This window comes from Populus trichocarpa, chromosome 5 (genome assembly GCF_000002775.5).
Source record: "Populus trichocarpa isolate Nisqually-1 chromosome 5, P.trichocarpa_v4.1, whole genome shotgun sequence".
Classification (NCBI taxonomy): domain Eukaryota; kingdom Viridiplantae; phylum Streptophyta; class Magnoliopsida; order Malpighiales; family Salicaceae; genus Populus; species Populus trichocarpa.
Window position 1 is genome coordinate 1,424,966 of NC_037289.2, and position 15,133 is coordinate 1,440,098.

The following is a 15,133-nucleotide window of genomic DNA, read 5'->3' on the forward strand; positions in this document are numbered from 1 at the left end:
TAATGGGTTTTGGAATTTTAGTATGAATGAGTATATTTTTAATGAACAAAAGATTAATTTAATCTTTAGTGTATGGAAATTGATATAAGAATGTTAACTTTCCATTAAAACTATAAAAGAAGTTTGACATAAATAAAGAAGGGCTTAATCGTGTTAATACTAAAAAAAAATGAACCTTATTTTAAAAAAAAATATTTCCTTTGGATTAATTTATCATAGTATTAGAATATTATAATTAATCTAGTACATATTTTTTTTAAGGAATTCATGAATCTATGATAGGAATACCACTAGTAAATATTCTGTTGAATTTTTTTTAATGAATAAAAATTCTATTTTTTTTTTTAATGAAAAGTCCAATATTCAACTCTATCATTTTTAATCCTCTTAGCCAAACCTTACACACACACACACATTCACACGCATATATAAACACGTGGCTCAAAATTGGGGTTGAAAATTCAAAAACATAGACTTCAAAATTGCTTTTTTTTTTTTTTTTTTTTTTTTTTTTTTTTTTTTTATAATTACGGCAAGACCCTACCTCTTGCAATTGTGTATATAAGCATTGAAGGAGAGCTACACATTCACAACAAACACATCATATAGGCCTAATTAAGCCAAAGACAAAGTGCCTAAAGTTTGCAACTTTGGTCATTGTCATTCATTCTTTCCTCTCAAGAAACTTACTAAGCAAATTAATGGAGGGTCTAATGGATGATGATCAGTTTAAGATATTGCCTGAAGGCTGTGTTTCTACAATTCTTTCCTTCACATCCCCACAAGATGCATGCAAGTCTTCATTGGTTTCAACTATATTTCAATCAGCTGCAGATTCTGATATTGTCTGGGAAAGATTTTTGCCTACTGATTACCAAGATATAGTCTCAAAGTCCAATTTCCCTTTCAAGTTTTCTTCAAAGAAAGAGCTTTTTCTTCAACTTTGCAACTCTCTTCTCATTGATGGTGGTAGAAAGGTATGGACACCTTATCCTACTAAATTTGGTAGAGGAATATAGCTAGCTTAATATTTCTTAGGGTAGAAAACTAAGATATGACTTATTTAATCTTAATATTTCTTACTTTTAATTTGCGATGCAGAGCTTCAGGATAGAGAAATCATCAGGCAAGAAATCCTTTATACTTTCTGCAAGAGATCTTCACATAACATGGAGCAATGAACCACAATATTGGCACTGGGCTTCTCTACCAGAATCAAGGTCCCTTTTCTTTCTTAACATTATCTTATATCTTTGATTAATTATCATGAGTGCTGGCTTAAACAAAAGCAAGTACATGCATTGATATTTACAGCTTGGCTACTTCCTTGTTTCAGGTTCTCTGAAGTGGCCGTGCTCAGAACAATGTGCTGGCTAGAGATTGTAGGCAAGATTGAGACACAAATGCTATCCCCAAACACTAAATATGGAGCATATCTTATTCTAAAAATCAGTGAACGTTCATACGGGCTTGATTCAATGCCATCAGAGATATCAGTTGAAGTGGGTAACAATCAAGGATCAACCACCACAGCCTATTTACGTCTTGCCCAAGAACATGCCAGGAAACAGCAAATGGAGAGACTAGTTTACGGGAATCGCACGGAGAGGTTAAAATCAAGGGTGGCAGAAGGGGATGGAAGAGTCGCAAGTGAAAGAGAAGATGGATGGTTGGAGATTGAGTTGGGAGAGTTCTTTAGCGGTGAAAATGACGAGGAAGTGAAGATGAGTTTGATGGAAGTAAAAGGTCATCACTTGAAAGGTGGACTTATTATTGAAGGGATTGAAGTGAGGCCTAAACATTAACCAAAATATTCAAGAGTTCTTTCTCAGAGGGGATGCGTCTCTAAAGATCAAGAGGCAACAAATTGTTTATGTCAAAAGAAGAGACAAAATGCTTACGCTGTATATATGCTTCTTCTTCTTCTTCTTCTTTTTTTTTTTATCAATATTTTGATTTTTTCATTTTATTCTTATATATATACCAAGAAAACAAAATACAGTGTGTGTATGTATATGGGTTTATTTATTATTCACGTTAGTATTTTTATTTTAAATTTGATATATAAATAACTTATATAGATATTTGCAGATATTATAAAAACTAAAAAAAAAAATTATACACTAAATTTGATTGGAGAATTTTACGTTGCTCATGTTATAACTACTCGATATTTACAACACAGTGAGATAGACAAAAAAAAAAAAAAAAGAAGAGAGAAAAAAGTTTAAAAATAATTTTTTTAATAAAAAAAGAGAACTTTTATCACTTTTTAATAGAACCGGATATTATTATTATGTATTTGTCTTTCTTTTATACTATAAGCATCTAATTATTACAGTTTAAACAACATGAATTTCTTTAATTTGACACAATTTGACACGTGAAAAAAATATATTTTAACTCTAATAAGCTCTAATCCGAAAGTAAAATGACCACAAATTACCACAAATTAACTTATCAAGATTTTCCTAAATATTCATCCTGTCCTATACATAATTATTGAAATGAGTGACATATCCACGTGGAGGCACACATGGCTTCTGACAATCCATGAACACATCCATGCTAGATGATGCTAAGAGATGTCCTCATGTGTTCAATTCATGTCGACATAGTGAGAACAAACAAGAAATAATGACGCCACAATGAAGAAATTGACCTGTGCATGGCTGCCTGCCTGCATTTAATTAGCACTATATATATATATATATATATATATGAACACATATTATTTGAAGACCCATTTCTTGTTTCTTAGTCTATTGTCTAGCATATGTTTTAGTTCTTACAAAAGGAATGAACTTGGATCTGTTGCCTGGAGATTTGTTTTCACACATAATATCAATATTTGCTTCTCCTCGTGATGCATGTTGTGCTTCACTTGTTTCCTTGATGGCTCGGACGTCCTCAATATCTGACTCAGACACCGTGTGGAAAATTTTTCTACCATCAGATTATGAAGAGATTCTTTCCAGATTAGCATTCCCATTGCCTAATTACTCATAAAAAAAAAATTGGAGCTGTTCTTCAGGTTATGCAGTCCATGTTTAATGGATGGAGCTAGGTAGTAAGGTGACAAAATCTTTCATAATTTGATTTTGAAAATATGCGTAGCTAGAAATAAAAAAAAGATATATTCCCTCTACTTCCACGTTTTTTTTTAAAAAAATAATTAATTAAATACCACTTTTTATAGATTATGATGACAAGTTGGAATTTAGTAATTCAAAATATATATGGTGTTCATATTTGGACTTAAATTTAGAAACTTTGTGGTTTGAGTTTTATGTTGCGTTGTCAAAACTACTTATTATTGACAAGAATAATGTGCAGAATCAAAATCTATAGAGTTTAAAAGGTGCAAGCCAGTAGGTGAGATCGAGTAGGAGAAGTCAGAGAGTAGTTGATTAAAAAAAATGCCCAAAAAGGGTTGAAAATGGACTCTAAGAACATTGAAAATGCTGAAACTTGTAAAATTTATTAAATCAAGGCACATTTGAAGGATTTTGACGGCCTTAATTATGATTAAAAAGTTGATAAAATGTAATTCTGCCAGTCAACTCATAATTTGAACATCATGTAAAATGTATTTCCAAGAGAAGCTATTCATTGTTTAGATCAGCTTACAGTACTTTGCTTGTGTCTCACCTCAAATTGTGTTCATATCAGAATATTGTATCATATATACAAGTGGTGGCAGCTGCTAAGATAAAGCTACAACAATGGTGCGTGTCAGTCGAGTGAAAGGATGATAGAGATTATAATTATCAAAATCAAGGCATGCAATTCCAGAAAATGTTTCCCAAATTGTATTATGTACTAAAATCGTTACAAAACATTCTCATTTCGGGTGCCTGAGGGACACAAAATTAAAAAAAACTCAAAAAACTCGTAATTCTTCTTAGATTGGAATTTTTTGATATGGTTCATGACGGTTTTAGGGATATGTTTGGATTGTCAAAGAACAATTTCAACTTAATAGTTTAAACTGTTAATTGAGATCTTAGGATATGATTTATATTATTCTCTAACACCCCCTTAAGTTAAAGATCTTTGAACTTGAAACTTGTACATGCTCACCCTATCTTGTGCTTAATTTTTATTAAATAAATGAGGAAGGTAATATTTGAACTCATGACCGCTTGATCATCAAGACTCTGATATCATGTCAAAAAACAATCTCAACCTAATAACTTAAAATGTTAGATAGAATCTCAAAATTAAACAATCTCAACCTAATAACTTAAAATATTAGATAGAATCTCAAAATATAATTTATATTATTTTTTAATACAGATAATTATATTATTATATATATACACGAAGACAAAGGTGGAAGTAGCATGTATTTTTTTTCTTTCTGCCCTTTTCCTTCAAGTTTTGAAGTACGTTTTACATTGCATTCTATATATTCTGAATTATAGAGTTCAAGGAACCTCGAGTGGGCTACTTCAAAATTTTAAACGTGGAGGTTCTATGGCTGCTCTTTTCGAATTTAGTAACGAAGATATGCTCATCGAAAAACTTGCCAGGAATATGCCGGGAAGACCAATAAAAGTGTGTGTTAATCTTCCATAGAATGATTTTTTCTTTAGGATTCCAACCCCACAAAACCAGCTAGTTTCTGGGGTGCGGCGTATTTCATCACCTACAAAAAAGGAAACCATCTGAAGCTGTCCTATATATTCTGCTGCACTGACTAAAATTGCAACAACTTTCTAAGATTAGGGCAGTTTTTGGTCTATTAATACTAACAGTGAGATGCCGCAATAGAATCATTTCCCACAACAAGCTCTTATTTTTCTCAGACAATGGGTTCCAAGAATCTTACTTTGATTTTTGCCATTGTCTTGTTCCTCTTCCTGAATTTTCCTTCTCGAACACAGGCAAGTGTAGGGGCATTAGTGAGTAAGGTTTGCATGCAAAGTGATAACTACAAATCCTGCGTTCAGATCCTGACATCCCATCCACAAACATTGGCAGCACATACTTTAAAGGCAATGGCAAATAATGGCCTGAAAATGGCAAAAAAAGATGCCATTGCTACAAGCAATTTCTTCACTGGCTTGGCCAACACAAACCCTGCGTCGAAGCAAGCCCTTGTGCTGTGTGCAACCTATTTTAAAGAGGCAGTTACATTCTTGAACCTCAAGGGGCTAGAAGAGGGTTCGGCAAGCTTGGATGTGCATTATGCTCTTGATCAAGCTGGATATTGCGAAACTGCATTGTCTACAGGCCATGTTCATATTGCTTCAGCTACTGATAGAATCCAGAAATGGAAGAGTGTCTTTTCTGCTGCCTATGCAGCAGTAATTACTCTCGAAAATTAATTCCTGATTTGAAGATTATTGCTATTATTAATGTATGAATTCTAGTATGAATTCTTACTATTTCTTCATCTATATATTCAACACTCATGCATGAAATCAAGGATTCTGCTGAGTGCAGCCATGTATTAGTTTTAACAGGATTTATTTCATCAGAATCATTTGTTAGTTAGCTAGGGATGCAAATATTGTTGCTGTTGCTATTTAGCTAGGTATGCAAATGTTGTTGCTGCTAGTGTTTTCTTTCCCTTGTGGCTCCTCTGTTGTGATCAAGAATGTCTTCCAAAATATCTTTACTTGATTAATGTTTTGATCTAAAGAAAAGTAATTTGGGTTAACATCCTTCCCGAAGATTTCAAGGTAATAGGCTTCAGTCCTTTTTTCTGGATATCTTGACAAAAAACAGGTTGAGAAACTAAGACAGACGAGCTCTTAGTTACGATTCAAAAAAGTTATTTTTCATAAATATTTTAGGACAAATAACCCAAGATACAATCAATTCTAGCAAAAGAATGACTAAACATTTGTTTTTATATAAAGAAATTAGGTGTCTATTTGTGTTAGAATCAATAAATTAAAAGCTAAAATTTTAAGTTTTGATTAAAGCAAATTTCATCTTAATTTTCCAAACAAATGCCATTTGGTAGATCAATTTTCCCTTCTCCATTTTAGTGATTTTATTGTCCTCTGCTGCATAATACAGCTCTTACCTTTCCGTGTCTCCTTCATTGGATTTCTTGTACCACAAAATCGGCTAACTCTCTGTGATGCTGCGTATCCATCGGGGCAGAAAATAGACAAAAATATAAAATCTGAATGTGATCTAACCTGTTCTGTATAACCTGTCAGGACAACAGAACTTGCAATAACATTCTAAAATTAGGCATGTTTCTGCTCTCTAAAATGCTAGCAATTAGATGCAAATCCTGTTAGAAAATAATATAAATCATATTTTGAAACCTCACCTAACAGCTTAAGCTATTGGGTTGAGATGGTTCTTTGACATGGTATCAGAGCCTTGATGACCAAGCGGTCACGAGTTCGAATCTCACCATCCCCATTTATTTGATAAAAATTAAGCACAAGATAATGTGAGCCTGTGCAAGTTTCAAGCTCAAAAGACTTTCACCTGAGAGTTGAGGGGGTGTGTTAGAGAATAATATAAATCATATCTTGGAACCTCACCTAACAGCTTAAGCTATATATTAGATTGAGATGGTTCTTTGACAAATCCAACACAGAACATCACAGCAAGAAGCCTTTAATTTCTTTCGTTTGAACAATGGGTTCCAGGAATACTACTGTTTTGTTTTTTGCTGCCATTACCTTGTTTCTCTTCCTGCATTTTCCCTCTCAAACCAAGGCAACAATCCCAACAGAATTGGTGAGCAAGGTCTGCGCACAAAGCGAAATCCATAGCTATGAAATCTGCGTCAAATTCCTGATGGCCAATCCAAAATCATTGATGGTGACCAGTGCCAAGGCTGTTGCAGAGAATGCCTTGGATATGGCAAGAAGAGAAACAACTGCTACAAGCTGTTTCTTCGCTGCCTTGCTCAAGAGAAAAGACATAAACCCTGCATCTAAGGCAGCACTCGAGAGTTGTTCATCCTTTTTCGAACAATCAGTTACATTCTTTAACCTGGATGGGCTATCAGGTGGGACTGCAAGCTTAGACCTGCATTCTGCTCTTGATAAAGCCACGGAATGTAAATCAGAATTATCGGCAGCCCATGTTAGTATCAAATCTGTTACTGACAAGCTCGAGGAATGGAGGAATTTCTATTCGATTGCCTCTGCAGCCGTAAATGCTGTTGAAAACCCCGAGCATTGATTCCTGCTGATTTGAACATTATAGATGATGATATTAATGTATTATTGATATGAATTTGGTCTGCAATAATGTAAGAGCTGATTGTTGTGTTTTCTTTCCCTTGTGTCTTCAATGTTTGCGGACAAGTATATATATTGAAGGAAACTTTTACGAAGGTTGAATATGAAGACAGTCCTCCAGAGTGTATTAGCAGGTTAAAACAATGGCTTAGCAAATAACTTTTCTGGAACCCAGTTTTTTACCATAATTTGAGATGAAAAACATGTTTAAACGATAAAACCGAGTCAGGTCCAAATTTGATCTTAAAATGTCTGTTAACCAGTTTTGCGAGATTGAACATATCTTTCAAACCGTATATTGGATAGAGATGAAATTTTATAGGAAAATATTAAACACATGAAAATATATTGTGGTAAATTTTCAGGTCAAATAGAGTTCAGACACATAATATCATAGGTTTAAAGTTAGTAGACGAATCTTGTCAAATATATCAAACTAAACCTCCGTGAACTATTTGGGACATATCTGGAGTTACCGATGAAATTTTGCTGCGATTAAAGTTGGGATGAGAACTAGATATCTGAAGCTTTCCAATCATATATCGTAGGCCCAGTAATTTATCCAGATGAAAGAGAATGACATGTTTGAAATCAGGACTTAAATCTGCCAAGAATATACAAAAATTGGAGATTCTGGCTTCATGTAGGAATTTTAACATGAATTTTTTTTATTATTCTATTTTATCTATTTATTTATTTATTTTTGAATAATTATTTTTAATTTGAATTATTTCTAGCGTATTAGACATTGTTTAGGAGTTTAGTTTATTATTGAATTTATGTTAATTAATTACTAGTCTAGACTCATTAGCTTTCAACCCAAAAGGGGACTATTAGATTCATGTTTACTTCCTACCATTCAATAATTCTCCTGTATTGAGAAATTTTGTTTTAAGACTTTTTATTTTTCATGTCATTAATTTATTAATTCATACTATCTATCTATCTCATTTTATTTAAATCACTCATTGATTATAATATTATTGACTTACTTTATCAGATTTTAATGTAATTTAATTTTTTAGTTGGAATTGTCAATATATAATTAGTTCAAAAAAATTACTTATGAGTTTACGATCTGAGTTTATATTGTATTTTTTGTATCGTGTCAAAAAAATATTTTTAACAACCTTGATCGTACTCATCATATTGGGTTTTGTCGGGATTATAGTTGTTAAAAAGAAACCTTGAAACTGTCCTGGATATCCCGATTTGTATTCCTTTCGATGAGTGTGATCCAACCTGTTCTATCCTGTCAGGACAACAGAACTTGCAATAACATTCTAAAATTAGGCATGTTTGTGCTCTATAAAATGCCAGCAATGAGATGCAAATGCAACACAGAACATCACAGCAAGAAGCCTTTAATTTCTTTCGTTTGAACAATGGGTTCCAGGAATACTACTGTTTTGTTTTTTGCTGCCATTGCCTTGTTTCTCTTCCTGCATTTTCCCTCTCAAACCGAGGCAACAATCCCAACAGAATTGGTGAGCAAGGTCTGCCCACAAAGCGAAATCCGTAGCTATGAAATCTGCGTCAAATCCCTGATGGCCAATCCAAAATCATTGATGGTGACCAGTGCCAAGGCTGTTGCAGAGAATGCCTTGGATAGGGCAAGAAGAGAAACAACTGCTACAAGCTGTTTCTTCGCTGCCTTGCTCAAGAGAAAAGACATAAACCCTGCATCTAAGGCAGCCCTCGAGAGTTGTTCATCCCTTTTCAAACAATCAGTTACATTCATTAGCCTCGATGGGCTATCAGGTGGGACTGCAAGCTTAGACCTGCATTCTGCTCTTGATAAAGCCACGGAATGTAAATCAGAATTATCGGCAGCCCATGTTAGTATCAAATCTGTTACTGACAAGCTCGAGGAATGGGGGAATTTCTATTCGATTGCCTCTGAAGCCGTATATGCTGTTGAAAACCCCGAGCATTGATTCCTGCTGATTTGAAGATTATAGATGTTGATATTAATGTATTATTGATATGAATTTGGTCTGCAATAAAAACTCGTGTAAGAGCTGATGTTGTTGTGTTTTCTTTCCCTTGTGTCTTCAATGTTGAAGGACAAGAATATGTTGAAGGAAACTTTATATTATTTCAATGAGTTCTTTTCATCGTATTAATCATGACATAATGTAAGAAATCATGGTTTCTTAAGCCTAAAATTATAACCTTAAATAGCATAGAAAACTTTGCTTTGATAAATCCTGAACATCAATAATTTTTAACCTTTTATAATCTTTAAAAATATCATACAAAATTGTTTATGTAGGGTCTAAAACAAATCTAGTTATCGAGTACGGAATAAAATTTTGAAATCTAATTAAGAAAATAATTTAAAAATAACTAGAAAAATAAAAAATCTAAAATAGTTTTTGAACTTAATTTGGGCATGATTCTGAACTTTGCTGGTGCTATCAAGCCGACCTTGTAACAAATTAGATATATAAAAAATACTCGTAAAATTTATATACAATTTAATAATAGGATTAAAAATTGTTTATTTTTATTAAAAAAATTCACTTCATTTATCCAAACTTCCTTCTAAGAAATATTTTTTTAACTAAGATGTGGATATAAATCAGCCAGTGGCCTTTCATTGCTTCTCACATCTCTTTTTGATTATCCAACAACAGCAGGGAAACACAATGAAATAGATGAAGCATAAAGGGAATTGTGCATCATCCTCTTCTGCCTATCTCATGAAATTAAAAACATACAAAATTATAGTGTGCTAGCAATCCATGCTCCATGGTCCCTCTGGCACCACATTATAAATAATTATATTCTCTTGTATTTTATATGCATTGAACTAGACTAGATAATTTATTATAGCTTGTGTTTGGTAGATGTTGAACAAAATAAAACAACTTATTATCATGACAAGTTGATTCGGGACCTGGCAGACCCTGGATCTAGACTTGTCTGGGTTTAAAAATAAATAAATGAAGGATTTATCAGACCTGGCCCGATCAAAAACATAAATCAACCTATGACTTGGTCGGCTCGGGATAAAACACGGGTAAAAAACCCATTAACTTTATTTATTTATTTTTTTGGGTCAAAACTAGGTTGCTTTGATTTTTTTAGGAAAAAAATGAGTCAACTCGGGTTGACCCTCCCAGCCCGTGACCTAGGCTTTGCTCTTGATTGACTCTCGAGTCGGATTTTAAAACTATGATAGTAATTATTTTTATCATTATCTTGATCCAATTCAACCTGAGTTGACACTCCCATCTCGTGACTTAGGCTTTGCCCTTGGTTGAACTCCTAGTCGGGTTTTAAAATTATGATAATAATTATTTTTATTTTTATATTGACTCGGATCAACCTGAGTTAACCCTCTTGACTCGTAACCTGGGTCTTATCCCGTGTTAACCCTCAAGCTGTATTTTAAAACTATGATAATAATCGTTTTTATTCTTATATTGACTTGGCTCAACTTGGGTTGACCATCTTGACTCGTGACCCGAGCCTTGGCCTGGTCGACCCCCAAGTCGAGTTTTAAAACTGTGATAATAACTACTTTTATCTTTGCATTGACTTGGGTCAACGATCAACGCAACTCGTGACTCAAGTCTTATCCCGGGTCAATCCTTAAGTCGTGTTTTAAAACTATGATAATAATAATTTTTATCATTATATTGACTCTAGAAAACCTGGGTTGACTCTCTCAACCCATGACCTGTGCCTTATCCCTAATTGACTCCTGAGTTGAGTCATCACTCATTAATCAAATTACGAGGTCAATTACAAAGGTATGTGTTTTAAAAAAAATTAAAGAAAGAATTGGCCTGGCTTGACCAAGAAAAGACTCGAGTTGACTCGTGACCCGTGTAAAACCTATTGATTTTTTTTTAATGTTTTGATCATTTCAAAAAAATTATAGTCATTTCATAAATAACAACCCCTGGATAGAGAATTCAACAAGCTTATCATGCTCTTTTTAGTGGGATAAAAATCTCTCCACTAGAACATCCTCGAACAAGATAAAAAATGATTTTTGTACTATCAAAAAAACTACCAAACAACTTCACAAAAAGATTATCTTGTTCAATCTATCTTTGTCCAATATACAAAACACCACCTAAGAGCCCATTTGTTTACATAGTTGAGGCGCTATCTTTGCCCCAACCTCATAATAATCCTGTTTGGTTAATAAAAACAAGAACTCTTTCTTATATCTTTGCTAAAAATATCTATAATTTATAGTTTTTTTAATTTTTTTTAAAACTACACCTCAAAAGCTAGTATAATACCAAACATACACTAACATAATTTTTTTATTTTTCCTTGTCAGTAGAAATATCTCTTTTGTGTGAAATTTAGCATTCCCTTTGTTTCTATTTTATGAAGAAATCATCATTTTCTTCGTCATGTTTAACAAAATGAGTGAGAAAAATAAATAATTTCAAGGATCATATAAAAGGTTTAATGTAAGACAATCCTCTAAAGTGTATTAACAGGCTAAAACAAATGGCTTAACAATTGTTTACAACTAATTTTTTTAATGTTGAAAGCAAAGTACTAATAACTACATTTTTTTAAAATTATTGTAATGAAAGAGGATTCAATACTAAATAAATCGAATCTCGATTCTTCATACAAATTGAGCATTTGGAGTAAATCGGTGCTAAGGGTATATCCCTGCAGTCGTACTCATTGTTATTAAAATTACGAGTTAATGTAAAATCATATAATTTTACGAGTCAACATATATCTAACGTGCAAAATCAAACTAAAAACTCGAAAATCAGTAAAATCGGACTTAACACGTGCAAAATCATTAAAATCGGTTCGAGTTTACTAAATTTGTAATATAAACCAAGTCAGGTTCAAATTTGGCCTTAAAATGTCTGTTAACTAGTTTTGCGATATTGAGCATATCTTTCAAACCGTACATTGGATAGAGCTGAAATTTTACAGAGAAATATTAAACACATGAAAATATATTGTGGTAAATTTTCAGGTCAAATAGAGTTCGGAAACATAATATTTCATAGGTTCAAAGTTAGTAGACGAATCTTGTCAAATATGTCAAACTAGACCTCCGTGAAGTGTTTGGGACATATCTAGAGTTACCAGTGAAATTTTGCTGCGATTAAAGTTGGGATAAGAACTAGACAGCTCAAGCTTTCCAATCATATATCGTAGGCCCAGTAATTCATCCAGATGAAAGAGAGTGACATGTTTGAAATCAGGACTTAAATTTGCCAAGACTATGCGAAAATTGGAGATTCGGGCTTCATGAAGGAATTTTAACATGAAAACTTTTTTTATTATTCTATTCTATTTATTTATTTATTTTTGAATAATTATTTTTAATTTGAATTATTTCTAGCGTATTAGACATTGTTTAGGGGTTTAGTTTATTATTGAATTTATATTAATTAATTACTAGTTTAGACTCATTAGTTTTCAACCCAAAAGGGGACCATTAGATTCATGTTTACTTCCTACCATTAAGTGATTCTCCTGTATTGAGAAATTTTGTTTTAAGACTTTTTATTTTTCATGTCATTAATTTATTAATTCATACTATCTATCTATCTATCTCATTTTATTTAAATCACTCATTGATTATAATATTGTTGACCTATTTTATCAGATTTTAATGTAATTTAATTTTTTAGCTGAAATTGTCAATATATAATTAGTTAAAAAAAATTACTTATGAGTTTACGATCTGAGTTTATATTGTATTTTTCATATCGTGTCAAAAAAATATTTTTGACAACCTTGATCGTACTCATCATATTGGGTATTGTCGGGATTATAGTTGTTAAAAAGAAACCTTGAAACTGTCCTGGATATCCCGATTTGTATTCCTTTCGATGAGTGTGATCCAACCTGTTCTGTATATCCTGTCAGGACAACAGAACTTGCAATAACATTCTAAAATTAGGCATGTTTGTGCTCTATAAAATGCCAGCAATGAGATGCAAATGCAACACAGAACATCACAGCAAGAAGCCTTTAATTTCTTTCGTTTGAACAATGGGTTCCAGGAATACTAGTGTTTTGTTTTTTGCTGCCATTGCCTTGTTTCTCTTCCTGCATTTTCCCTCTCAAACCGAGGCAACAATCCCAACAGAATTGGTGAGCAAGGTCTGCCCACAAACCGAAATCCGTAGCTATGAAATCTGCGTCAAATCCCTGATGGCCAATCCAAAATCATTGATGGTGACCAGTGCCAAGGCTGTTGCAGAGAATGCCTTGGATAGGGCAAGAAGAGAAACAACTGCTACAAGCTGTTTCTTTGCTGCCTTGCTCAAGAGAAAAGACATAAACCCTGCATCTAAGGCAGCACTCGAGAGTTGTTCATCCCTTTTCAAACAATCAGTTACATTCATTAGCCTCGATGGGCTATCAGGTGGGACTGCAAGCTTAGACCTGCATTCTGCTCTTGATAAAGCCACGGAATGTAAATCAGAATTATCGGCAGCCCATGTTAGTATCAAATCTGTTACTGACAAGCTCGAGGAATGGGGGAATTTCTATTCGATTGCCTCTGAAGCCGTATATGCTGTTGAAAACCCCGAGCATTGATTCCTGCTGATTTGAAGATTATAGATGTTGATATTCATGTATTATTGATATGAATTTGGTCTGCAATAAAAACTCGAGTAAGAGCTGATGTTGTTGTGTTTTCTTTCCCTTGTGTCTTCAATGTTTGCGGACAAGTATTTTATATATATATTGAAGGAAACTTTTACGAAGGTTGAATATGAAGACAGTGCTCCAGAGAGTATTAGCAGGTTAAAACAATGGTTTCTGAGCGTTTGGTAACATGGATGTAACTGCGTTTTTAAAGAATTTAAATTTTTTTTATTAATTTTTTTTTAACAACGATGAAACCAAATAATTTTTGGACTTGTAATTAGTTTAAAAGCGGCTGCAATCTCACCACACTTTTTTATTGTTCAAAATAAAGTATAAATAACTACGAAATATAACTTGTAAATTAAATCTTACATAAAAAAAATTCAATCCTTCCTATAAATTAGCCTTTGGGAGTTAATACGTGATGAGGGTATATCCTTGTAGTTGTCCTCACAGGTTTTGTCAGGATTATAATTGTTAAATTTGGCATGCAACGTTGAATTTTTCAAAACTTGATTAAACTGAATTTTTAGTTAAAATAGACAAGATATGAATTTAAAAAAAAATTAAATTGTTTCTGATGAATTTTTAGTAATTTCAAACTTGGTAGAGTCAATACTAAAAAAAAAAAATTACTTTTTTTATGATAATTAATCCCATGATTCAATAATTCAAAAAAAATTCTAAGTTAATCCTCATATCAAATTTGACATCTATGTTTGGGATTATATGATTCATCACATGAGTGCATAATTTTAAAGCCTGGCCGACAGGTCGATCCGAGGCTAGAACCGAGCAGGGTTGAAGAAAAAACTGGAAAAGAAAAAATCTGGTGTGATTTGGTTGACCCGGCAAGACTCGGTCAAAAACCCAGTTACAACCCGTTGATTTTTATTTTTTTACTAAAACGACATCGTTTTGATTTTTTATCAAAATCAAAACCTTAAACCAGATCGAGTCTAAAAATTATGCATGAGTGTATCCAAACTCAAAATTTATCGTCAAGACAACCCTCCCCGTATTTATCTTCACTTTGGGCTAAAGCTTAACCATAAGAATCCGGTTGGGCTGAAATGTCCTCCACTTTGGATCAACTGGGCTCATATGGCCCATGTTTCATATTCCAAGCACACCCCTTACGTTACCCAACTCGACCGAGTCTGCCTCTGTAATTAACCATTAGATTGGGGATACAGTTGGAAACCAGATATCTATCAAACCCTAACCCTAGCCTCCCATCTTTTCCCTTTTATAAACCCTAACCCCCGCTCTTTCTTCGAAACTTTCCTGCTGTTTCCCCCTCC

At 33.2% G+C, this 15,133-nt stretch overlaps 1 protein-coding gene across 1 annotated transcript; it reads left to right on the plus strand.

Moving 5' to 3' along the window:
• The first annotated feature begins 606 nt into the window (after window positions 1-606).
• On the plus strand, window positions 607-1,997 carry LOC18098633 (F-box protein PP2-B15). Its single transcript, XM_006382378.3, has 3 exons — window positions 607-977; window positions 1,102-1,220; window positions 1,337-1,997. The coding sequence occupies exons 1-3, from the start codon at window positions 702-704 to the stop codon at window positions 1,803-1,805; spliced, it is 864 nt and encodes a 287-aa protein (XP_006382440.2). The 5' UTR covers window positions 607-701; the 3' UTR covers window positions 1,806-1,997.
• The last annotated feature ends 13,136 nt before the right edge of the window (window positions 1,998-15,133 follow it).